The sequence below is a fragment of the Salminus brasiliensis genome, chromosome 8 (genome assembly GCF_030463535.1).
Source record: "Salminus brasiliensis chromosome 8, fSalBra1.hap2, whole genome shotgun sequence".
Taxonomy (NCBI): domain Eukaryota; kingdom Metazoa; phylum Chordata; class Actinopteri; order Characiformes; family Bryconidae; genus Salminus; species Salminus brasiliensis.
Window position 1 is genome coordinate 17588429 of NC_132885.1, and position 26683 is coordinate 17615111.

General features: G+C 40.6%; 1 protein-coding gene across 9 annotated transcripts in view; it reads left to right on the plus strand.

The window, feature by feature from the left end:
* fmnl2a (formin-like 2a) overlaps positions 1–26683 on the plus strand; it is a 68799-nt gene that overhangs the window by 32534 nt on the left and 9582 nt on the right. For 6 of the 9 annotated variants that reach the window (XR_011980021.1, XM_072685882.1, XM_072685883.1 and 3 more), the window contains exons 4-18: positions 4582–4658; positions 7520–7603; positions 8839–8994; positions 13744–13852; positions 14802–14878; positions 15605–15698; positions 17382–17456; positions 18542–18652; positions 18804–18953; positions 20725–20826; positions 21074–21407; positions 22027–22209; positions 23925–23945; positions 25696–25820; positions 25973–26175. Coding sequence is in view for 7 of the 9 variants with exons in the window: in XM_072685882.1 (XP_072541983.1) it covers positions 4582–4658; positions 7520–7603; positions 8839–8994; positions 13744–13852; positions 14802–14878; positions 15605–15698; positions 17382–17456; positions 18542–18652; positions 18804–18953; positions 20725–20826; positions 21074–21407; positions 22027–22209; positions 23925–23945; positions 25696–25820; positions 25973–26175 (1901 nt within the window). In the remaining 2 variants the exon portion in view is untranslated. The remainder of the gene's footprint in view (positions 1–4581; positions 4659–7519; positions 7604–8838; positions 8995–13743; positions 13853–14801; positions 14879–15604; positions 15699–17381; positions 17457–18541; positions 18653–18803; positions 18954–20724; positions 20827–21073; positions 21408–22026; positions 22210–23924; positions 23946–25695; positions 25821–25972; positions 26176–26683) is intronic. The other 3 variants (XR_011980022.1, XM_072685884.1, XM_072685887.1) reach the window with 1 other exon arrangement.

The window sequence follows — 26683 nt, forward strand, 5'->3', positions numbered from 1 at the left end:
AGCAGAAACTTGAGGAAGGGTTAACTCCAGGGCTGTTAACACTTAATGCTGTCATGGCTACAGGATTTAGCCCCATGTGCTGGAGGCTGTTTATCTAACACAATCCTCTAAGCTACACTCTACCCCTTGCTCTTATTAAAGCAGTCTGTCATGATGTGGTATACAGTTCTCTCTACATAAACTCTTATTTTGCGAATGATTTTGAGGTTTGTTCTCCCCTCCGAGTGTAAAAGGGCCATTAAAATGTGGCAGTAGTAAATGTGAGGTTCTGAGAAAACACCCAGTCGTCTCATACACAGACCCCTCCTCCTGGGTATTACACACTCTAACTGGAGATCTCATGGCCCTTCCCAAAACCAGGAGAGAAAGAGAACAAAATGAGAGGGAGCAGGAAGGAAGAGCGAGAGGAAGAAAGTAGGGAGAGGACATGGGGGAATGGAGTAGCCAGTAAAGCAGAGAACAGACCATGCAACTTGAAGATCACTGTGTGTGGCCATCATTAGACATAGAAGATTACCTAAATGTAAATGGAAATTATTTCATCAATACAAAGCCATAAAATAAACCCACCTGAGGAGTTTCAGAGATTGAACGCAAACTGTTTGGATCACGGTTAATGCATGTTGCTGGACTGTTGACACTTTGCGTAGACCAAAATCCCATGCAGATGCCTACGGTCATCAATGCCCCTTCATGTATATGCATGAAAGGCCAAGTTAGGAGAAGAAAGTAGAGGCACAGTCAACTGTCAGGGACACAAACGGTAGGGAGATAGAGAGGTGAGAGGCACCCGATTAAAAAGAAAGAAGGAACAGAGAGGGAGAGAGTTATGGTTTTACATTCTTGCTCACCCGCTTTTCTTCCCTGCTGAACAACCAGTACTTTGTGTAAAGTTGAGCTTGGAGAGCTGCACAGGGCCTTCTCCCAGCTTTGCATAGGATACATTCCACACGGCCCCCTAAGCCAATCAGCTACTAGCAGGAAGAAGCCCATTCCAGAAGGTCCTGAAGAATGTCTGAGCCATTGATTTGTTTCCAGTATCCAGGATGACCCCTCCAGAGACCCCCTCCTCTTTCTCTTTCTCTCTCTCTCCCTCTCTCCCTCTCTCGCATGCACGCACAGCTGGGAATGCTTAGAGAAGCGTGAAGAGCCTGTATTTCTCTTACTTACACACACAAGCTTACAACATTTATTTTTTTACTTTTGTTGCACAAAACAGTTCTGTTCAGTTCTGTCAAGCGAGTTCCTTATAATTAGCGATGCCATAGAAAAAGAAAACATTTGGTTCCATGAGGAACCATGTTTGCAATAGAGATGTGAGTGTGAAGAAGAAGCTGTGCATCAAGCGAAGATCCTTTAGACCTTTAAAATGTTCTTCACAGTCTCTGCACATCTCCATTACAAACATAGTTCTACATGGAACCAAAAGTGCTTCTTCTATGGCATCGCTCAGAAAACCTTTTGCCACTGGAGATTCCAATGTGAAGCTCTACCTGCTCATATGTATAGCCCTTTTCACACTTGAAGCCCATATGTTACTGAGTCACTTCTACCACTAATGTACAGGCTTTGTGTCATTCTTATAATGGAATGTGCATTATATATGCCATGAAATTCCCAGTAAATAGGATGTGATGACACTGCATGCAGGCTGTGGCTTTTCTCTAGAATCATGTACAAAAAAACGTGGCTTATTTACTCGCATAACTAAACTAAAACACAAAAACAGATTAGCTTTTCTGACCAGAACTTCTCAGTTTTTCCCGTTAATCCACCATCTTCCCTTTGCACATGATCCCTAGCTGAAATTTTCTGGGAACTGGTGAATCATAACACAATACAGTCATGATAAGTGTGAGAATAAGCATGTTATAACAGCAAAGAACTGCTATATGTTTTTTATAAAAGGAGCTAACGGACATAACTTTATTTTAATGTCTTTTTCCATTGTGCTATTAAAAAAAATTATGCAACAATTTTAGTTTAAATAAGAGCTTTAAATTGTTATTAATTAATTAAATTATTTTAATGGTACACCGGCTTGTAATTGAGAGAATAGCACCTCTGTCATTGCCACTGTGGGGTAGCAACACTGCTACACCATTATGTCATTTTGGTGGAGCTGTAGGAGACCTCTTGTAAGAACTACATAACGCTGCATAACCCAAGTCATATTAATGTAAAATGCTGTTATATAACTCCACTGTTAGTCCACATGCTCTGTTCACTTTAGATGTTGTCTTGCAGATTCTGTATCCTTCAGCTTGTCAACAACTGCATGTGTACAGTTTTTCAGTCTCTTTAAAACTTGTGAAGTTAGTTTCTGCAGTTTTTTTCAGTCACACAAGGCTACCAGCTGTATGAAAACACTGGAAACTGGCTACTAGCCCACTAGCACGTTGATCCTCCTCAATTTGCGGCATAACTAGCACAAGCAAGCTGATTGGCTCTTTTTGCCGAAGTGCGGGACTTCATCCGTAAACAGACGTCATGTTGAGCACTAAGAGAACTACATTTACATGTTTCACCCAGTGGCCAATGTTCTCATTTATAATGTCTCTGGTTTTACTGCCCTAAAATTGGTGTCGGCCAGCGAAACATTCATATCGGTTGAGCCCTGGTGCAAGATCAGCAAAGCCTTGACTAGGCCGTGATGAACTGAAGAATTAGATGCTAATTGAAAGCGAACAACCTGAATTGTTTCTATATGTGCAAAGTGCTAATGATGCAGTTTTTGTTATTAGTGGGTTTCCCACTATACACACTCACACACACACACTTGTTTTGGGCTCCTCCCTTCTGAAAGCCCTCTGCTTCTCATCTCCACATGGGCCAAACCCACCCACGCGGGAAATGGCGGAGCTGACTGCTTTGTAATGAAGCATGCAGTCTCCGTGTGCTCTCTCCGTTCTCAGTCTTTCTCGCAGCTTCTGCTCTTTTCCTGAGAACTGTTTGTTCAGTATCTCACACTCCTATCTGTGTATATCTGTCTTTCCTATGCTTTCATTTTCAGGATTCCAGCTGGACTTAACCACTCTTATGTGGCTCTAATACAGACTCTCTATCTCACCTGCTGATGCAATGATTTCACTCATTGACGTCAACCTTTTGCTCCGTTTGAATCAGTGATTGATTATTCATGCCTGGCCTGTCACTCAGTTTCCAGTTCCAGCTCCATTGTTATTAGCACGTCCTCCACAAGAAGATCGAGCCCCCTCAGACCCTCCAGTCTGGCGTGTTGTGTTGGCGGAGTTTGTTCACATGCATTTCACCTGACACAAGATTGGGTCACAGGGCTTGTGCATAGGGACTGTAACCGTGGAAACAGCACATAGGACAAGAATGGGTCCACAGTTTAGCCTGGGAGCAGAGAGGCTCCGAGAAAACGGGCTTCCACTTAAACGAGATGACAGGATTACGCAAGTCAGAGGGAGCCGCCTCTGAACAACAACAGCCACCGATAAGACTGCTCATCCATCCAACAGATATTTGATTAATGTCTTTGTGCAACTTGTGAGCCAGTTTTGTCATCACTGAGACAGAGAGACACTCCCCCGTTTGGCTTCTGAATGTTATTACAGTGTTACAAGGTGCCACAGAATGCATTTATGTGGGATTTCAGACTTGTTTTTTGATTGATAAATAGTATGTATGACTTTTAGGACCGAAAATGTTCAAATATGGTTTTACAAGCCTATTTACAACCCTGGTATTTCAGAAGGAAACACACTGCTTTTCCTTTTATGGTTGAAAGAAATAAAAGAAGAAAAGCTCCTCTGTTTAATGGCAAAGCCACAGTTCGCATTAGCCACATGGCATAGCCTAGTCTAGCCTAGCGGAGCACAAACAACAACAAATTAATGTGTATTATTATTCAAAAGTCTTACTGGATAGTGTTTCTGCCCTCTCAGTGTCCGACCGACATGTTGTACAGTCAGCTAGCTGAAAAGATTGTAGCCAGTCAGCTGGGTTAGCCTAGCACCCGCTCACCTCGTGGGCTTCCTTCAGCTTCCTTTAGTTGTCCCTTCTCCAGCTGGGAGCTGCTTCTGCCGGTCGGCCCTTCACTCTAGTAGCCTTTTTAGCCTTGCATCCATATTTTCCAGTAGCTCCTAGTGGCCTGGGTTTAAATTTAATATAATAAAATTATCCAGTATTGTAACTGGTTTTGGTTATTTTGGATTTTGGTGTTTGAGGATCACAGTTTGTCGCTTGCCAAAGTAAATACAGCTTTTCCTTCTGTTCAGTGCTTGAATGTTGTTGGTCATGGTTGTTAGCAAATTTGCCAACCGAGTGGAACTGTGTTTCTGTAGTCAGTAATGAACTTTCTATAAAGACACAGGGATTTTACCACAGCACATGCAGACTGTGATATGTACCTCTTCATATCCCTGCACTGTTTATTTTCCTTCATCTAAGATGGAATGAGATCATTCTTCTGCAAGCTTGGCAGTACGTCACTAGTGACACACCTCTGATTTAGAAGCCCCAAACCACAGGAGAACTGTGGTGAAGCTTTCATTCCTGTGTTCCCTCATTTCCATTCCTCTGTTCTCACATTCTCTTCTTTTATCCCGTATGCAGAAATTCCGACGGAGGGTGCAGGAGTCCACCCAGGTCTTGCGAGAGCTGGAAATTTCATTAAGGACCAATCATATCGGGTGAGTGGTTTTGTTTGTTTGTGTGTGTGTCTATTACACCCAATATATGAACCACATGCACTGCATTTTTTTGTTATAATAGACATGTTAGTACATATGACAGCCTTTGTTTAGGTTTACAGATTTATTTGTCACATATCAGGACAAAATGCAGATACAGCCATAGCTGGGTGTAGTTTATGTGGAAATTCCTCCTTAAGCAAGACCCCCTCATTCAAAGCTCATTTATATTTAGATGCTACTGCTAATGCCATAAGGTAGCAGGTATGTGTAGATGTAGCACCTACCACTAGACCCATGGTGTAAAGCCTAACTCTGGCGGTGTCACGGGAATCAAAGATAAGCCATGCAGTTGCAAACTTCTCCTCATGTCCATTGTACAATGTCTAACTGGCTTTAGTTTGACTGCAGGGAATAGAGCAGCCAACTCTCAGTTTCTTGCCAACTCATGAGCTGGGATGGTAGTTTGCCAGTTGCAGCAGCCCACATTTGTAATTAGTTCAGGAACAGGGCATCAATCTAAAGAAACTAGCCATAGCAGCCCAAGCTAAAATCGGCCTGTTAGTAGGAATGCTAGTCTGTAGAAACCAGCTGTAGGAGTTGCTAACAAAGAGGATACTGTGAGGAAACACAACAGTACCAAGGTCAGACTGAGAGAAGAGCTGCTGGTTTGGCATAACCAGTAGTCGTGTACCAGTCGTGCTGGTAATGAGGACCAACTCCAGGAAAACAGCATTAAGATCGAGTCCGAATTTAAGCAGATGAATTGTTGCTCTTGGAGCTTGTGGAGAATGTGACCGTATCTTGTTCTGACTGTGTTCTAAGTGTTTATAACATTGTGACATTTTCAGCGCAATGTGTTGGCCTTATTTTGGGGACACCACCAGGTCAATCTAAAACCAAAATAAACTCTATAGTATATGATAAACGTTAAATGGGTCATTTTTAATGCATTCAATCATTACAGCCCAAGTCTGATCATTTGTGACTCTTCCAAAGCTCGCTGCAGTCCATTAAATGCTTTGTGACAAAAAGAATGAGAGATCAGCTGAGATCGTTTGATAAGGATGGACTGTCATAACAAGCTCCTATGCAGGCTGAGAGCAGGCATTGGTAGGAAGTGGAAAAACTGATGGATTATGGTGACGTAACAAAGCTGCAGGAAGGCAGGAAGTCCTGCTGTTTCAGCTATCCATACACACAAATGCACACAAAGGGCTCTCACTTTTTTCCTTTCTCTCTTTTGTCTTGTGATTATAACTTACTTTATATGTAGAGCACATGCATCCCTTTTTAATAAGTAAAACACATTAAAAGGGTGCTGCATATCAACACACTGTGCTCCGTTTATGGGCTAATTTTCATTGCCAGTTGTTGTAGGAACATTGTACTAGTAAGTAATAACATCATTTCTCACATGAGGAGATTTCCAGGTTTAAATTCATTAAATGTACCGTAGAATGCATCTGTTCTGTATTTTAACTTCTTGTTTAATATAGAAATAGTGAGTATGTGAGTATTGGGCAAAAAAAAGCTAAAATGCGTTTTTACAAGTTAATTTACCACCCTGTTATTTTCAAACTTGCTGTTTTTCCTTTTACAGAGGACTTGTGGGGGCAAAAAATGATAAACTCTGCTTTTATTAGCTGGTTTACGTCACTGCAAAGGCCCACACCTGCATAGCATGGCATAGCAAAGCTCTGTAACTAGAACCTGTATTTTACTCTTAGTGTCCTCCTGATGTGGTGTGTGGTTTGCAGGCCTGAAAAGATTGTAGTTGGTCAGGTGGGTTAGCTTTTAGCCTAGCATTCATTCATTTCACGAGACTTCCCAGAACGGATGTCTGCATCAGTGCTTACTCAGGCCAGCCCTACTCTTGTCAGCCTAGCATTATTTTGTAGCCTTTTTTAGTAATTCTCCCATATTCTCCCGAATTAGCCATTGCATTTAGCCTCGAAGGCTTTCGCTTGTGGGCTGGGTGTATGTAAGTTTTGTAGGTTTTGGTGAGGCAGGATTTTCTATCCGATGATGAGTGTTTGAGGTTCACAGTATGACAGTTCCATGTACTGAACTCTCATTATTTGACTATGCCTAAGGTAAATACAGCTTTCCATTCTTGGGCAGCTTTAAGGGAACTGATCTTGGATCTGTAACAAGGTTCATTCTCTGCTAAAATTGATTTGAATGTATTATGGATCACTCATAAAACAGGTTCTCTTTGGCATAAGTGTGTGTAGAGTTACACTGACACACTATAGATATGCGTAAGTTGCTGAAGATATGCAGAGCCAGTCTTCAGCAGAGAGTGATTTAAGGGAGTGAAGAACGGAAGATGTGAGAAAGGAAGTTCTTTTCATTTAGAGTTCAAATCAAAGCAATGAAGTGCTCAGACAGTGGCCCACTTCTGCACTGGGGAGAACAGGTGAAAATGGCTTTTGATCATTTCTGCTGCCCTGCTTCCAGCTGAAAGCTCACACAGTGTCTGTGTGTGTGTGTGTGTGTGTTTAAATCTGTGCATGCTGCTGCATCAGTAGTCTGAGATGCTGTTGGCATAGCTAGCTTTGAAGTGCCTGTAGTCTGTTCATCATTATTCCTCCCAGAGAATGATGGGGAGGAGAACAACTCTCTGAGTGGAGAAGGAAAAAATAAAATCTCCAAATCCTTGCTGTCTGCATCCCTGAGCTCTGAAAAGCTGCTATTTTTTCTTTCATATTTTTTTTTAAAGACTTTTGAGGCCACATTCCATATTTCATGATCTCGGTGTTCACCATCTGAGCAGTGGGATACACCAAACTTCGGAAACCTCTCTGAAATATGTCTGTTATGTGCTTTGCTGCTCATTTCTCTCTGTCTCTGTGCAGATGGGTGCGCGAGTTTCTAAATGAGGAGAATAAAGGCCTGGACGTGCTGGTGGAGTATCTCTCGTTTGCACAGTATGCAGTCACGTAAGTCGTCAGTGCTTGTACACTACACACAATGCTCACAATGGCTCCTTTCTCTCTGGCTGCAGGACATATACACACATATACACACACACGTACACACTCTGCCTCATGTGCTGGAACATTGGCTCATCGCTCTGACTGAATCGGGAGCTAGTGTATATATTGTGCACTGTGTACGGCCTATTCACACAAACCAGGCCCAGTCACATGGTCCCCATTTGCAGCCTCTAGCAGTTTATAGCCTAATGAGAAAGTGATTTGCTGCCTAAATATGTTTTACTGGTGTGTGTCTCCACTGTGGTGGAACTTGTCTGCGGAGGAATGCATGGGCTCCATTTACACTGTGCACGTTGTTCTAGCAGCTCTCTGCTTTGCTCATGGGTGGGTCAAAACCATACATGTGTGTGCCTTTAAACCGGTCCCTTTAGACATAGCTACAAAAACATTTAATGTAAACATTTAACACCCTTGATTTCGGAAGAAACAGTGAATGAGCAGGTGTCCCAGTACTTTTGTCCGTAAAGCATATGTACTAAAACTGCTACCATTCACCCTCCTGCATGAGATCCAGAGTCTTGTTTGGACACAGAATTGTGTTGAAAAATATTTTATTGGAATTCACCAGTGGTTACATTACTGCTACCACCATTATAGCTAATGAGGCAGAAACGTCTTCTTTTTTGAACCCAAGACATGTTTTGTTGCATGCAGTGAGGGCTGGGTTATTAAAATATGATTTTGCATTTTATATGGCTTGAAGAAAGAAAGAAAGAAAGAAAGAAAGAAAAAAAAATATTGAATACATTTCTGAAGAAAGTTGAAGAAAGTTGATTTAGTGTGGTCAGAGTTTTGAGAAGGTTTAGATGTTCTGTAGAGCATGCCATCAGTTTTCATGACAGGCAGACACAAGTTTATTTATCACTGGAAGCAACAGGTTTGGAAAACACGCTATTCAAAAGCATGGCCACAGCATTTCTTTACTATAAAATGAGTGGAGGTGGAGGTGGATTGGTAGAGTCAACATTCTATCACTTCAATTCACACAGTGCCATTAAAACGTGGAGTGAACATGGGCGACATCTGAACGTTTTTTGATATTGAAATATGCATATTAATTGTAAAATCTTTGTACACATAATAACTGTGTTTCCTTAATTTAAAGGCCAGTTTGACTGCAAAATTCATGGGCTTGGTGGCATGTATTTTAATATGTGTGTGTCTGTGTATGTGTGTAGATTTGATGGGGACAGTGTCGAGAATGGTGCAGAACATGCGATGGATAAGTCGAAATCTTGGAGTCGCTCTATTGAAGATCTTCATGGAGGTAGCAATCTACCATCTCCTGTTGCTGGAAACAACATCACCAGAGCTGGGAGGCACTCGACGTTAAGGTAAAGCCATCTGTGTTTAATTAGGAGCTCATATTGAATAAACAACATGGTGCTCAATAGGGCTGTGTATTGGCGAAAACCTGGCTAAAATATGATACAGGACTTATGATACAATATATTGCGATACTGTAAGCAAGAGCATATATTTTGAATTATTTTTCAAATTAAATTTGATGTAACCTGTCCTAGAAATATAATAACAACACATGATGTTGATATGCATAAAAATTTAAAAGAAAAGTTTCTCTTCTATCTAGCGGCCAGAGTTTAAACACCATACTACACGGAACCGCTGTCTGCCATCAATATTTACATACAAACTATTAATTCAAAATCAATACTGTGTTCTTGAGTGTCGATACAGTATTGCAAAACATAATATCACAATACTTCAATATATTGATATTTCCTTACACATAGGAATGTCTTTATCTGCTGTGATAACTAACCTCTAACTTTATCTGCTGTGATACTACGCATCAGTTGTGAGAAAGTGTGTTTAGCCTTCAGTGATATCTAAAGAGCAGAACACAGTTGCTGGGTTCTAGTGACTCAGAGTACTAATTTAGATCATTCTGTTTTGTACAGTGATGAGTAAAATGACACATCACTATCATTTGACCTTCTGATGGCTGTGGAAAACAATGAATAGTGGAGGTTCCTGGTCACTGCAGCAGCAACATCTTCATCTATGAGCTGTTTAGTTCTGTCCTTCTATACTGTGAGGTTGTGCCATAGATGTGTGGGGGGTTTGTGCTGCTGAGACACCATGACTCAGGTTTCAGAATGAAGAATCCTTGTAAATTAGTTTGTTATTATAATGTCATTTCCAGTAGTTGATGCATTTAACAGCCATTTATTAAAGCCTGCGTTCTACTGGCTGTTTAGCACAGGTGGGGCATTGGTTAGTTGTGGGCTTTTCTGAGTTATTGCTAAACTGGAAGCAGTGTTGATGTTCTCTCACCTATCCTCTCTTTTTTATAGTTTCCTTCTGTGTGTGCCCATCTTCAGCTTGAGGCAGGTTCTCTTTCTTACAATGCAATCTTCAGCTGCTTGTCACTATTGCTCACTTAAGTTTTGTTTTTGCTTCTGTTTTCCTCTATTCTCCTCTTGTCTCCTCTCTTTCACCGTCCCTCAAATAGTCTGAAGCTTCAGAGTCTATCCATTGGCTGTATAGCTCTTCTGTCCTAATGGAATCTCCTATAGTTAGTGCAGCAGCAGGGCAGTGGTTATGTTGTTCTGAACAGTGCTCGTTTTATGTGTCATACTTAATTAGTTAGTATAATATCTCATGTAGTTGTCTCATGCTCTGCCCACAAGTGCATTTTTTGTAGCTGCTGTTTTGAGGTGGGACAAGATTTACAGAACTCCCATTTAAACTGATTGGAAACTGGAGCACACAACTTATTCACAATAGACTGCTTCAGTGGTTGTACAGTATAATCTATAAACCCAACTTTGAGTCATCAATTTAACATGTTAGATCACCAAACCACACTCAGTGTAGCTAGTTGGAAACAACAGTTACACACACTTCACTGCAATGTAACAGAAATTACGCAATACCTAGTCTTTCCTAAAATCTTACACACATATAAAATAAGTATCATTTGAAATGTATGAAGCATATATATATATATATATATATATATATATATATATATATATATATATATTTATTGGAAGTGTGTAAAGAATGTCCACACATATTTGCAGGCAAAGCATGGATAGGTGGGTTCTGTTGTTGTAGTGGGTTCGGTGTTCATCTTATTTATAATGCTAAAGTTTAAAAGTAGACCATTGTTCTGGACTTTGGATATTTGAAACTATGGGCATATCCATCAACATAGTGTCTACGTATTGTGTGCATATGTACAAAATGTGTTTGCTTCACCTTTGTAATCCATGTTCAAATGACTGGGGCTTTATGTGGTGTCTACTGCCTTTAATTATGAGGTGCATTACGTATTATATTTATTTTTATTGATGACTGTTACTGTTTGTGGCTGTCACCAATTGTCCACATCCCAAGAAATAAAAGGGAGAGGAAGTACCTTTTTGTTATCCAGTACTCTTGAACCTGCCTTTGGTCACATTCACAATGCATTAGACTAAAATACATATCACAGTATTTGGTTAGATGGTTACATTGGTTACATTTAAGCAAATAGGACATATATTTGGCACAGTCACTTTCTTTTTAACCCCTTAAATGGCCAATAGCCCGTTGGCGTGCCAAAAGTGTTATTGGACACTTCAAAAGGACGAGGGTACGTGTGCAGGTTTTAGACATAGAATGAAGCCTCTGTGGTTTTCTTTTGCTTTGCAGCTTCTATGGATCTCTGTAGAAAATAATAAAACAGTGTTATTCTAAGGGTGTTTTCATACTTTTCCCGAGTACACTCATGACCAATTCTGGGCTTGTATGGTTTACTTCCACACACAATAATTCTATATGGGTGCATGGTAGGGCCGAAGAACCGGGCTAGAGTCATGGCATTTCACCGCATAGGACAAGGAGATGGTTTGTAACCATGCAGACGATGATTCGAAGGATTTGCGTGACAAAATGAACCAATCACGTCACTTCACCTAAGATTGGTTCTCTAGGCCGCTCCCGAGCTCGAAAACATCTTTCACACCTGACCAAACGTACCAAGCTCTCAGAGCAAGCGTTCCTGGGTCCGGGAAAAAAAATGAAAACGCCCTGAGTGACACCTGATCATAGAAAAGCCAGCTTAGCTCACAAGCTCTGCCTTGTTGCGTAGTGTTGCTGAGGAGCCTGTTAAAGCAAGTCCAGAGGGTGAGCATGTACACACACAATGAAGTCTTACTGTAAGAGAGGTTTGTCACACACTGGTTTAAGTGATTAATGAATTGCTCACAATTATACACACACACACTGTTCTCTGCGGAAGTATACGTCAGTAAGATGTGGGTGTGTGCGGACACTCACTTAAGAGCGTGCACACACTGCTGTCTATGACGGGCTGGAAGATATATTATGTTACACCAGAGCTGTTATAAAGCAACCGTATTGTTTTTTATTATACTTAATATTTACTGGATGATTCAGATTGTTTTGAAAGAGTTTACTTAAATTAATTCATTAAATAAATTAAATCATATTTTCTTTATGGAAAATCTAGTCCTGTATGGTTAACAGTAACAATACTATATATTAGTATTTGATGTTGCAGAGCAAAAATCATCTATATGAGGTTTGCTTGACATTCTTTAGGCATACAGTAGCAGGGAGGGAGCCTGCCACACCTCCTCTTTTCAAACTGCCTCTGACGCAGCATCGCTAGGCTGCCAGCATGCTCTCAGGATAGTGCGACTCCACCAAAGTTACATTATGCAGTAGCTGGCGTTCCAGACCCTGAGTGGCAATAACAGAAGTGCTAGAGATGTGATTCTCCAGTGGAGTCAAGTCAGTGGAGCATCAACATGATTTTGAAGAGGTTATTTAAAGGTACAAATGCTACATGTTGTTTTAAGAGGTGCATAACTACACTTATATATAAGTGGGTGTGCAGTCAAACCAAAAAAAGACACACCTAATGCTCCATGCTTACAGACCTCATGAGGCTGACAGAGCTCCTAGATGAGTGGAATATTGTGAATACAGTTCCTCTAGGCTCCAAATTCGAGGCCGTGCTCCAATTCTGTCAGTACTGCAGGAAGGCACGTGAGATGATGCCTTCCTGCGATGTACTTTTTCCTATACGCATTTCACGCTGAAGATAGATGTTGTGTGACACACCAGATATGAAAATATCTTATATATGAGATGCACTTTAGGCCATAAATGTAGCATTCTTCTCACATTCATTGTTTCTACTTTCAGGTGCATGTGTGTGTCTGTGTGTCAGGAGTGGTGTATAGGAAACGAGTGTGAAGTGTCTGAGGCATTTCCGTATCTTCACCAAAGCTATCATGACTCAGTGTGGAATCAGCGTGTGTGTGTGTGAGTGAATGTGTAGCCTGAAGTGCTCTTTCTGGCGAAGCTTGTACTGCATGTCTTGTGACAGTCCTGAAAAGAACATATTTGTGTGTGTGTGTGTTTGTGCACTAGAATAGCTAATATGAAGTAAGTTCCAGTCTGAAGAGATGTGCGTGTAAAGGTCTAGCGTGTGTGTTGGTGGGTAGTTGAGCAAAACCTGTTTTGTTTTGTTTTTTTGGTGTTTTTGGTGTGTATGTGAGTGTGTTTTCTGCTTTTGTGTGTGTGTGTGTGTGTTCCTGCTCTCTCCTCTTTTTCACACATTAAGCCTTCAGCTCATTCTGGCCTTACAAAGGGCTGCAGACTACCGCCATGCATGTCAATGATGCTGCTATTGTGCGCTATACGAGTGATGTGTGTGGAGCCGTTAGCGCTAAAACAATGCACCCTGTGCCCTCACACACACCTCCTCAGGTCACAGCAGAGGCAGCGCCGCTTTGTAGGCTACTGTGTTTAATGTACTGAATGTAACTTTAAGTTATGGGCAGTGCGCCGACAGTGTCCAGAAATCTGTTCGTACCCTCCGTTCTGTCACATTCTTCATTGCCAGCATTGTAATTCACTCTGGTGCTGGATTTCAATATTGCTTTGGTTCGGACCCGTTCCTTCATTCTTTATCCTTTATTAGACGTTTAGGAGCTGAAAGGTGTTTTTAGAATCTGCACCTGCCTGTCAGAGGGAAAAGCTGTTTATCCTTCAGGCCTCTGCTGAACAGTTTCTGTTTTTCCCCGTCTCTCTCTCCCCAGATGCAACACGTTGCCCAGCAGAAGAACGTTGAAGAATTCGAGATTAGTGTGTAAAAAAGACGACGTTCACGTCTGCATCATGTGCCTACGAGCCATCATGAACTACCAGGTGAATAACACTCGCACACACTGATGCACACACTGTGGGTTCTGTCAGGTGCTGATGAATTTCGGTCTTATATGCCACAGTATCTTTTTCTTTACACCTTAACACTACCACCACCACCTTATTGGAGTACTGTTAAGGCTTTGTAATGCTTGTATTTCCAAACTATGTGAGCACATGTCAGACCACAGCAGGGATGATGCATATCGTTGCAGTCACAAAATCTTTGTATTTTAAAATGACATTACTGGAGAAGAAAAACAAATGTAAAAATATAAACAATAAAGTCAATGTGAAATGTCATTTTGGAGAATTTGTATTGGTCCATTCATCAACAATGGAGATACAAGGTTTTTGCGTGACAATAAAAAATGTATAGTGAAGAATATAATTAGTTTTGCTTACATGTATACTTGTGGCTTGTTAGAATTTTGTTTGAGTGTAAAGGCTGTTGAGTCGTACAGAGTGAAAAGTTGTTCTACATTTTGGATTTTTCGTGTTTCATATACATGTTGAGTCATATTTTATATGATATTATCCCATTTTTGTGGCATCATGTTGTAGTATTCATTTTTGTAGTAATGAAAAAAAATCCTGGTGTCCTAACTAGGTGTGAGTCTGAGTTGTAAGTTTTGATAGTGTCAGTTAAAAAATATAGTCCAGTAATAGATTTTTCCAGTGAGGGATATTTAATAATTCTTGATTCCCAGTTCATGAAGGAAGGTTTGGCTATGATTAGCACTATAAAGTGTTTTCTTTTTGTTGTATTGGTTGCTGAGGCAGAGTGATGGTGATGAATGGATAGGACTGATTAATGCATTAATGGGTGTTCCACATCATTTTTCAAGTTAGGATGTTATTAAATTGTAAGCATTCTTCAGTGCTTACAGAATGTGCCCCCTGCATCTTCTCTCAGCCGCCCCTTACTTTTTTCTTTCTCTTTTGTTATTAGTACGGCTTTAACATGGTCATGTCCCACCCACATGCTGTGAATGAAATTGCACTAAGTATGAACAACAAGAATCCCAGGTAAGACTCTGTGTTTTTGTGTGTGTGTTTTGTGTTTTGTATGTGTGTGTGTGTGTGTTTGTGTTATAGATAGAGAGAAGCACCTGCTTTGTACTGACTCTCTAGAATTAAGTTTTCCCCTCTCTTTTTCGGTCTTTCGGACTCTCTCTATCTCTCTCTCTCTTATTCTCCTTTCTGTTCTTTCTTGCCTCGTCTTTCTCTCCTTTCCCTCTCTGTCTCTTTCTTTTTGTCTTTTTCTCCCATTCAGGCAGGTTGTGAGTTCTCTGGCAGGGTCATAAATACTGGCAGCTGCGACAGGAGGACCTCTAAATCTGTGTGTGTTGGTGTGTGTTTGTGTATATGTGTGTGTGCACATGCGCATCGTCATTCCACTTTGGAAATGTTCCTAGTTTGGTGTAGCCGCTGTCTTTGAAGTAGTTGTTGTAGCGTAGTGTGTTCAGACTGAACTGTGCTTATATTTGTGTGGGACTTTAATGCCACTGAGACAACAGTGTTAAGACTGTTAGTCACGCTCACCGTGTCTGACCTGGCTCTCCATACAGTCTCATGACGAGTAGTCATCAACAGAGTTCTTGGCTCAATTGTGTTTTATGTGTCTGTTCTTGGACATATTTTGTATTTTATGCAGAACTAATGATGAAAAATACACTGACAATATTTTTGTTCTACTGTGTGTGTGTGTGTGTGTGTGTGTGTGTGTGTGTGTGTGTGTGTGTGTGTTTGCAGAACTAAAGCTCTGGTGCTAGAGCTGCTGGCTGCTGTGTGTCTGGTGAGAGGAGGACATGAAATCATCCTCTCTGCTTTTGATAACTTTAAAGAGGTATGGAGCTGCAGTATTCGGACACTACAATAGCATATATTTTATATATAATTTTGCAACATTGGAGGATTCTAAACATGCGATAGCAACAGAATACCTCAGCTGTCATTGGGATTTACTTCAATTTTACCTGTATGGTTTCAGCCTGTTGCTGAAGACTGATCATGTACATCTACACATCATTAAGTGCATTGAGCAGCATTTGTGTGTGCACACAGGTTAGATAGTGGTTTACAGCATCACCCCACAGGACACATAATGCACTCACAAATGGTATTCCAATTAAACAGGCTGTTTTTGTTACAGTACCAATAAGACTGATGACCTTACATTTGATTGGCTGCCCTGTATTTTACCTCAGTCAAAAACAGAGTAAAGTCTAGAGTAAAGCACTCCTCATAACCTGTGTATAAATGAGTAGGCTGAATTGCAATAGGCTAAACAGGTGAATAAACGCAAATCAAGGCTGTTACTATAGCTTTTTCCATATATTGACCTTATGGACTAGGAAGTGAGACTGTAACCCTGTTTACATGTTTGATTACATAAAGACAGATAAAAAACTAGGATCAGTGAAAAACACTGGTTGCATCTTTGATGTGGTATATGACAGATATCATTAGTGTCCATAGTACTGAGTATAGTCTTGGAGAGACCACTGTAGTAAAAATGAAAGTAGACCTGAAGAACGTGTTTGCTGGTAATTTGGCAAGCAACAGAGAACACTCTGGATTTGGAGCTGTGGAGCTTTGCCTGAGCTTGCATCTGTGTGTGTGTGAGTTTTACTTATTTAGTGATGGTTGCATGTGTGAGGAAGTTGAGTTCAGTGTGGTTTTAAGGTAACATTTGCTAAAACAATAAAACACAGAACAGAATAATCCATTTGATTTAATTTCCCTTCATTTGAGGTGATCTGTTTGTTTCTCTAGAGTATAAGCAGATATTGCTTTAAGGGTGGGCCTTCAGGTGATTTAAGCCCTGAAGGTTTTATGCCACCTTTAAATGACACATTGTGTATGCTATGTGCTACCCTTAACCATGGCTCTCCCTTTGAAAATTACATCTCAGCAGCCTGACAGGCACCACACAGGGCACATTACCGTTAAGTTAAGGAAGTGGAAAGTGAGATTCCGAGGCGACGCTAAGGCCAGTCATTTAAGCCAAGTGTTGGATATTTGTCTCAACCACATCTAGATTCAGTTCAGATAAGCTGTAATAATGTTTTTACACCAGATAAAAATGGTCCCTTTCCTTGAGCAGCTAAAAAGCATCTAATTGGCAGGTTATACATCTAAACAGACATCTAAACAGACATCTAAACGGTTGTTTTTGACAGAAAATTCACAAGAATGTTATCCAAAATGATCTCCAAACAGCGACTACATAGGGTGAAGGGGGGAGAGAGAGAGAGAGAGAGAAAGAGAGAGACTAATTAGCATATTGTCACTTGAAAACCTTCTTAACTTTCAATGAAAGTCAGTGTACAAATATTTTATAGAGCCCCCCCCCCCTCTGTTTTCTCTGTTCAAGCATTTTAAGCATGTTTTTTTTAAGTTGTATTACCTGTATTACTCTGGGTCTACAATCTTATTCAAAGCCACTGGACTATATGCAGCGCTACCCAGTCATACAACACGTTTTAATGATAAAAATAATGCATAATTTATTCGCTTTGTTTTGCAGGTTTGTTCAGAAGATCAAAGATTTGAGAGGCTGATGGAGTACTTCAAGAACGAGGACAATAACATTGACTTCATGGTACTTATCCAACTCCTCCTCAGCTATGGAGGATTCCACTATTAAACAGTGATTCAGTGATTTTAATCCAGCAAACCTGATCTGCATTTTGCTGAATTTTGTGACTGACAGTGCTTTTCACTTGAGTGTTATTTCTCATTCAGGGGCCCTGTGTGGCATTCGTCATGCTTGCAGTGAGAATAGTCTCTATGCAGTGTCAGGAAAGTGGGATCTCTCAAGCGTGTGCTGTGTGAAGTAACTGTTGTTGCCAATTGATGTAAAAAAAAAAAAAGACAATTTAGCAACAACACGTTTTACATTTTACATTTATTTGACACATGTAGCACAATGAGAGACATTGATGAGAGGATGTATTTGTGTATTTAGTTCTTGTGTGTTAAAATTACGAGTCAGTGTCAGCCTGCTGCCGCCATGGAGGTTCTGACCCACCTATAAGGCATGAGCTGTGGATTGTTATGGCAAGAGGCAAGATAAAATGACCTTGCCAAGTTCAACCAGCAGAGATTTAAATGTGGTTTGCATAATTTTACATCATGCTGGTACATTAAACAAATTCTGTATCTCACCCAGCTCAGGCTTAGGTCACTTAAGTCAGGAAAACCCAGTTTGGTCATGTTTTAGAAATGAATGTCTTATCTGTGATTTAAACTGTTGACATGACATGTCTTGCAATGGTGATACATTGCTATTTAAAAAGAAATCTGCCCTCTTTTCTCACTCTAAAGTTTATGTAGACATAGTGTTTAAAACAAATTTATTCGTATAGCACTTTTTACAACTGCAGCTTTAAAGAAATCCAGTATTAGGCAAATTATCAACAATGCATAAAACATAACCCCTCTGGTGAGCAAGCCAAAGGCACTGTATCGTCGCAAAAGTCTGTTATTATGTTTAAGTGCACTGCTATAGTGGTAATAATCATAAAAGTAAAGGTGATGGATAATGGTAATAATAATAATAATAGCAGCAATTATTTGGAGGTCTGAGGGGGTAGCTGGAGGGTAAGCAGCTGGTCTGGAGACGGGTAACAGAAGACCCTGATGGTCAGTCTTCTAAGTATTCAAAGAATATTTATTGCCTTTTAGGTGGCGTGTATGCAATTCATTAACATTGTGGTCCACTCAGTAGAGGATATGAACTTCAGAGTGCACCTGCAGTATGACTTCACGAAACTGTGTCTGGATGAATACCTGGATGTGAGTATGCATTCCTACATTGATGCATTGATTCCAATCATTCTTCCATTCTTCGTCTTACATTCACAATCAAAACACATCTTAGAGTGATCAGCATAGTCTAATCCCTCTTTCCCTTTTATTTCCTCTCTCTTTCTGAATCTTTGAGTAGAAACTGAAGCACACTGAAAGTGACAAGTTGCAAGTACAGATTCAGGCATATCTGGATAACGTGTTTGATGTGGGAGCTCTTTTGGAGGATGCCGAGACGAAGAACGCAGCACTGGAGCGAGTGGAGGAGCTGGAGGAGAACATGTCGCATGTGAGTGGAGTGTTCAGATAGCAGTCACACTTCTATGCACTTAGAGCCTTGATTAAACATCCTTTACTCCCTTGCCCAACTACAAATATGTATGTCTGCCGGGAAGGATGAAGGTCGTCAGGTTTATCCAGTGTTTTTCCTCTACAGAAGCTGTAGGTTATGGTCCATGTACTTTGATTTTAGCCTAGTAGCAAACCTGAGTCATGTTTTAGCTCCAACCAAGTAGTGAATCACCTTATTAAATGAATTAGCTCAATTAAGATAGACTCCAGTTAGTATAATCAGGTGACATGGGACATGGTTACCTGCAGACAATTCAGCCCTTAAGGAAATGACGCACATAGCCTTGACCCACATTCCTAAGGATTAGCAGATTGGAAGACACAGCATGTTGAAGGTCTGAAGTGAAGGAATTTCAAAGTAGGACTCAAGAATCATTTAATACTGTTTGATTCGTGTTTTGGTTTATTGATTGACCTAGAATTTATTGGAGGTAGTACAAGGTATTTAGCTCCAATGGGGTGAGTTTTGTGGTCCACCACGAGGAACAACTGTACCTAAGGACTGAATCTGTACAGTAATTCTTTAATGTTTAGCTGACATTTGCCCCAATTATTCTTTGCCCGGTCTCTGTTTAAAAAATGTTTCCTAGCTAACTGCTGCTATCTGAACTGTGCCGTGCCCAAATGAAGGTAATGTTTCATAGTAGTATTTTATAAATAGCAGAAACTGAGGTAAGCGGAAAACCCCCACAAAACACTTGTTAGTAATGATGGTTTCTTTCATTACATATGTGCCATTGATGTATGTGCCATATGTAACCACATGGGTGATTTCATCCAATTAAAGCACATCTATGAAGCCAGGTGGACCAGCCATCACAGTTACTACACTGGACCTTGAGTCTGATGTTTCAGGATTCTATTTTGGACCCTGAATCCAATTGTTCAGTTATTTTGTATTTTGTACTATAGTAGTCAATATTCCCTGCTATATTTCCTATAACAGGATTCTACATTTACAGAGGCACCCCCTCTTCTGCAAAGTCTCAAGTTTTCCCTGCCCCAATAGAGGATGGCGCTAGTTGTCTAATTGGTTATATATCAATACCAGTGTCTAAATCCAGAAATAAAAAAGGTCCTGATTGTCACAGACACAGCTCTAACCAGATAATTAACATGTGCCACATATCACTACTTTCATTATGTGCCCAAATGTTTGTGAAAACCCATACTAATTCATTCTTTCAGCTGCTTTAGGTTGCACCCATTGCTGACACAGATGTGCAAATATGTATAAACACACACACTGCTTGTCTAGTCCCTGTAGAGAAGTATTGCCAATAGAACAGGAACATATCGCGGCCAGCCCCCTCCCAGGCATTGAGCTGTGGAGCAGTGGAATTGTGTTTCACTGGAATGATGGTGCTCCATCCAATACTTTTGCGTTGAGTTGGGGATGAGGTGGGGTGGTGATCAACCAACGTCCTGACCATACTATCGTTTTTGTCACTGATTGCCATCAAGTCCTCACAGCAATGCTCCAAGATCAGTAAAGATAGTAACTCCAACAAAAGCAGGATAAATTCTTTTTTAACACCCTTGATTTTGGAGCAGGTGCCCCAATACTTACAGTAAAGTGTATGTCTTTGAATGCAAATTGTGGATTTACACAATGTCAGGAACTGGAAATGGTTCTCCAGGTATGTGATTAGTCGACCATTGAATGTTTGTAATGTATTTGTGAACATGCTTGTAAACTCTTTATGTAGATGACGGAGAAGTTGCAGGACACAGAAAACGAAGCCATGTCGAAGATTGTAGAACTGGAGAAACAGCTAATGCAGAAGAACAAGGAACTTGATTCCATACGGGTGAGATCTCTTTTGCCTCTCCACATCTGATCCATAGCTGCAGCCCCTTTTACACTTGAGTGATTGTTCCTCAAAATTTAGAAGAAAAAGTTAGTTTTGTTATGTCAAGATCTGGCATGCATGGAAGGCTATACTGGATATTGATATGAATAACTATGTAATTGTGGATAAAACCAGAATTTACATCCTGCCATCATTTCATCCATTGATAAATAAACCAGCCCATTCTTTTGAAACCTTGCTATAGGAAGTGTACAAGGATGCAAACACGCAGGTACACACACTGAAAAGGATGGTGAAGGAGAAGGATGAGGCCATTCAGAGGCAGTGTAATCTCGAGAAGAAGATCCATGAACTGGAGAAGCAAGGAACTATCAAGATCCAGAAGAAAGGAGACGGTGACATCTCCATCCTGGCCTCAGCTCCACCCACTAACGGCCTGCTGGTGGGGACAGAACACATTGGAGAAGTACATGTGGGTACCATACCTGGTCTCATAGGGCCTAGTAATGGGGAAGGACCTGGCATGACCATGCCACCACCCCCACCTCCACCTCCTCCTCCACCAATGCCTGCATCCAGTGAGTAATTTGGAACACAGTTTTTTCTTATGTAAGCGCACAGATCAGAGTGAGGGCCTGATTTATCAGGGTAGATCCATTTATGTTTAGACTGTAGCTTTACTGTAAATATTTAGAAATAAGCAGTGTTTGAAGTGCTTTGTGCTTTCTTTAAAATTCCCAACACCCAAGTTGTGTTTGGGTACTTCAGTGTTTTATAGGCCTTTATATGAGAATGATAATAGGGGAAAGGCTGCCAGCACTTCTCTTATGTGGCATTTCCCTAGTGTGTAGTAGAGCCCAAGCAAGAGGAATAGACACAGCTTATGACTTTGTATTTGCTGTTTACTGATTAAGTCTCAGTAGGAGAAATACCCTTTGGCAGGCTATCAATGCAAATGTCTTTTATTTTTATTCCTTTTATGTCTTTTACCATTTTCTCTTTTTACTGGTTTCTCTCTACCTCGTTCTGTTTTTACTCAACCTTCTGTGTCAGATAAGTTTAGCCTTTTCTTCTCATTCACAGTAACCACTAAAAGCTGAAATTACTGAATACAGAGGTTTAATTTTCTCTGCTTCTTCTTTTTTCCCATGTCATTCACACTCATCTCACTCTTCTCACTCTTGTTCACTCTTCCAGTACCAAACGGTCCATCAGCGGTCCCTGAGCCCCCCCCTCCACCTCCTCCCCCTCCACCGCCTCCTCCTCTCCCTGGTCCTGCAGTGGAAGTGTCTGGCCCCCTGCCCCCTCCTCCACCCCCTATGGCACCTCCACTGCCAGGCTGTGGGTCTCCTACAGTCATCTTCAACTCAGGACTCGCAGGTAGGACTTTTTATACAGGAGTGTCAGAAATCAGAAATCACATCAGAAATCACAGGTTAAACTTTGTTCCACAGTTAGAACTGAAGTCATGGGCTCATACTTCTGAGTATATTACTATAATTATTGGTATTCTGTCCATCGTATGTTACTCTTATCGACTTTTGCTTGGGATGGGTGAGGTTGTTTTAATATCATCGCTATCACGCTAAAACCTCTCCATTTGTGCGTTTTAACTTTTTGACCCAATGTGAACGTGGCAGTTCTTCTTTACATGTGTGAATGGACCAATAGAAATGCTCCCAAATTACTTCAGTTGAGAGTTAAAAAGGTTTTTTCCTTCTCCTGTAATTTTGGACATAAGAGGTTTTTGTGTGAGAGTATGTATATGGTATCAATTTATTTAAGCTAGTTAATCATGTTATTTTGAGGAAAGATGTAAAATAATGCATATTATTCTGAAATGATTAACTATGTTTTTGTGTGAGAGTGGCAGAAAATGAGCAGCTGATGTTGGGTCTTGTATTAAATACAATGACCATATATAAATTAGGCTATATATGGAAATGTATACAGAAAAAAAGTAAGACTATTGATTATGCATACTGTGTGACTGCAAAGTTGTTGTTTTTTTTAGGTCAGTTGGTTAAATCACACTTATGCATAAGACACAATAAATCACTAAATAAACTAAATGCTAAATGATACCAAAAAAAAAGGAAGTATATACCATAAAGTATAAACCATAAATAATTGTAAGGACAGTACAGTTCATATGTTCAGATGTTTCCTTTTTTTGCACTGTAAGTGAGCGTGTGAGGCTGAGAGAGGCTGGGCCTTGCATAGAGTGATAATGATCAGTAAGGCAGAGGCTGTTTACTCACTGAGCCTTAACACTGTTTAGCTTCCCAGCCAGTACGGTCAGGCCTGGCTGACTCACTCACAGTCAGATGGAGGCACAGTCACACTACTATTGCCATCCGTCTTATGTTAATGAGAATACAGAAAACCTGTGTTCCCAACCCAGACTAAACAAAGATAAAACATTGAAAGGTTTGAAATGATTCAGTGAGAACGTTCTTGCTATCGAGAACCTGCAACTGACTAAGCTTTTTAATACTTTCAGCCTTACACCAGAAGGACTTTCCAAAAGCAGAATTAGCACTCACGTTGCGATTAGCTCAGGACTAGGATTAATCTGCTATACTTACCATGAGTGAGCCATCACTTCCTGTTACCTGTTCAGGCCAATTTAATGACTTGGTCACATCACAGTACCCTGGCCACAGAAATACAGTATTAAACTGCCTAAAATACTTTAAGGCTGGTGTTTTTCAGTGGTTGAGTTGGGTCACCATAGGGAAACATGGATTAACCAGTGTTACTGTTTTTGTGCCACATTCATGAGCTTCACAATGGTCATAGGCGATCTGAATGCTTTCACTGGTAATGTGGTATGTTAACCTTGAAGGGATTAGACTGTCTTGCTCCTTCACTGCAGGTCATTTAAGGCAATTCTAGCTTTTCTGTAGATCTCAAGTCTTATACTCTTTCATTCTGTACTAAACAAGCTGTTGTTTACAGGTCAAAGACTGACCTATTTTATGTAACAGGAAATGCATGATCATGTCCCTGGAAACTGAGGCCACTTTCTTGCTGATCTTAATGATCTTTCTCTCTCTTTGATTGTTTCTCTTCTACCTTTTGTGCCAACGTAGAGGGACCCATCAAACTGTTCTGTAGGTTTGCTGTATTGTGCGTTTGTTCTGACAGTGTTGTCTTTGTGTGTAGAATTTGTGGAGATGATATTTTTAGTCCCAGAAGGTAAATGTGCACCAGAACTCCAGTCAGTGTTTCTGTAAAGCCTGGATCTCTGGAGCCCCAAAGCAGTTCACGTTGATTGTTCCTTCTCAAGCCAAGCATGAAATTGGATGCCGTGTTGCAAGACTTTTCCTTCAATTTAGTCAGGCCGTTTCAAATCCTGAATGGAACATTCTCTAGACCTCACTTTGCATAGTTCAGCAAATGACAAGACACACAAGCCAAAAAATAAAACCACACATCCCATGAGAAACGAGGCCTTGCCTCTTACCCTTACCCATAGCCCTCGAAATCCATGACAACACTCAGAAAGCCTGTTCTCCACAAGCAGACCTTACCGCACTGGAACCAACTCCAATTCTAGAACTTCTGCACAGCCATTTTTGACTCTTTAGAGTCTGCCTTAAAGATTGCGTCTGCTGACAGTGAAATTATATGTGGACACCAGTCCAAAATCGGATGTCACCTTATGTCTAAGTTTTCCTTGTAACCAATCAGGACTAAAAATATCATATGCCAGTCTCCCAGCACCTCTGTCTTTGTTCTGTGTGTTGCATGCTGAAACACAGTGGCATGCCACTACAGGTGAACTGTTATCAGATATAGAAAGACTTGCGCAAAACCAAGAATGCAGCTTACTACACACTTCTACAACCCTCGTTCCCAGCTCGGACACAGAGCATGACCACATTATCACCCAACCGATAACCTGCAGCGCACTTGTGGGAAGCAGACTGTAATCCCCATCCTATCCCATAACCACTTACCAGTAGGGGTGGGCAAGAATGTTGATACAACATAATATTATGGTACTTTGTTGACGAGAGAAGTTGAATAACATGTTGGTCATTGTTGTCCTGCACATTGGAGTCTGAGGTTCTATTCCTCATCCAGGCAGTTCTAGAAATAACAGTCCTTCAGTAATGCATTCCATTCACCTGTCAGTGTAAATGGCTCTGGATAAAAGCGTTAGATCTAAAAAAAAAAAAAAAAAAAAAATATATATATATATATACAATACAGGAAATATGAAGCCTATTTCACAATTCTGTTTTGCTGTATATTGTATAGCAATACATGTAATGCCACCAGTGTTTACAAATGTAGAACTGTAGATTAGTGTTGTTGCAAAAGTATTGTCATAGTATTGTATAATGGGACCTCTAGTAGTCACCACTCTTAGTCACTACCCTCTTCCGAAAGAGCAACATGGTGCATACTCCATTACTTCATACTATTAGGTCTGTACTGCAGAATCTGTTTTGGATTGAATAGTTGTTTGGTAAATCAGACATTCTCAAGAGCAGGAAAGCCAGTCTGTCTCCTTCACATATTAAAGCTATTCAGTCAGATCCTAACAGAAGCATCAGTCAAGAATAGTGGCGAGAAACTGAGTCACTTTTATTCACTCCCTGTCACCTCACTGTGATTGAATGCTGCCCTAGACAGAAAGCCAGACTATGTATTTCCGCAGCTTCTTGCTTTCTCGTTATATTGAAGCCTTTACCCTTCTCCTGCATTTTTAACCACAGTCACCCTTTCCCACCTCCCAAATATTAAGCACTTAAGAACTCAGAAGAAGTCACTATGCTTGGGATGATGAAATCAATCACACAGTATTTGTTCTAACATCTGAAATATATGTTTTGTTTTGCTTTTGTGCCATAGCTGTGAAAATTAAGAAGCCAATCAAAACCAAGTTCCGCTTGCCAGTGTTTAACTGGGTGGCACTGAAGCCCAACCAGATCAATGGCACCGTCTTCAACGAGATTGACGATGAAAGGATCCTGGAGGTAAGACTAAACCATTTTCACCACTCCATTTTTACCATTCCAAACGTTTTACATCTATCTGCTCTACACAAAAAATTAACTCTGGAGGATTTATTCATATGTTGTCATACTCACACGTCTGGAATGCTCCTCTGCTTTTTTGTTTCCATCAGGATCTGAATGTAGATGAGTTTGAAGAGATGTTTAAGACGAGAGCTCAGGGTCCTGCTATCGATGTCACGTCCAGCAAGCAGAAGACCATCCAGAAAGGCCCAAATAAAGTCTCCTTACTGGACTCTAACAGGGCCAAAAACCTAGCCATCACGCTCCGGAAAGTGGGCAAGACTCCAGAGGAGATCTGTAAAGCCATTCAGATGTAAGATCTGTTTATCTAAACTAAACTGTCATTTCCCAGTTCATCTGTATAAACTTGCCAGAGTTAGTTTGTACCAGTGTTGTTGTTTTTTTTGTTAGATTGTTTATCTCCTGTGCTGTATGAATATGCATTACTCTGGACTCAATCTGTCCAAATCCACAGCACACAAAACAAACACTGTCAGCCTATATGACATTCTTTAAAAACCAAACTATGCTGTGCTCTGCCCTCTGATTGAGGCTGTCAAGGCACACACCATTGCTAATTAATCGTCTTCATGTTTGTTTGTAGTTGAGGACAGTTGACAGAAATTTATTCCATGACACTTCAATAAACAAAAAAGCTCAGTAACTCCAGCGACTCTACTCTACTACAAATGTGTGTAGAAACCCCTTTAAATTAATTCATTCAGCTACTTTAAGTTGTACCTGTTGCTAACACAGATGTGCAAACGCACACACAGTTTTTCTAGTTCCTGTAGAGAAGCAATGCCAATAGAATAGGACAC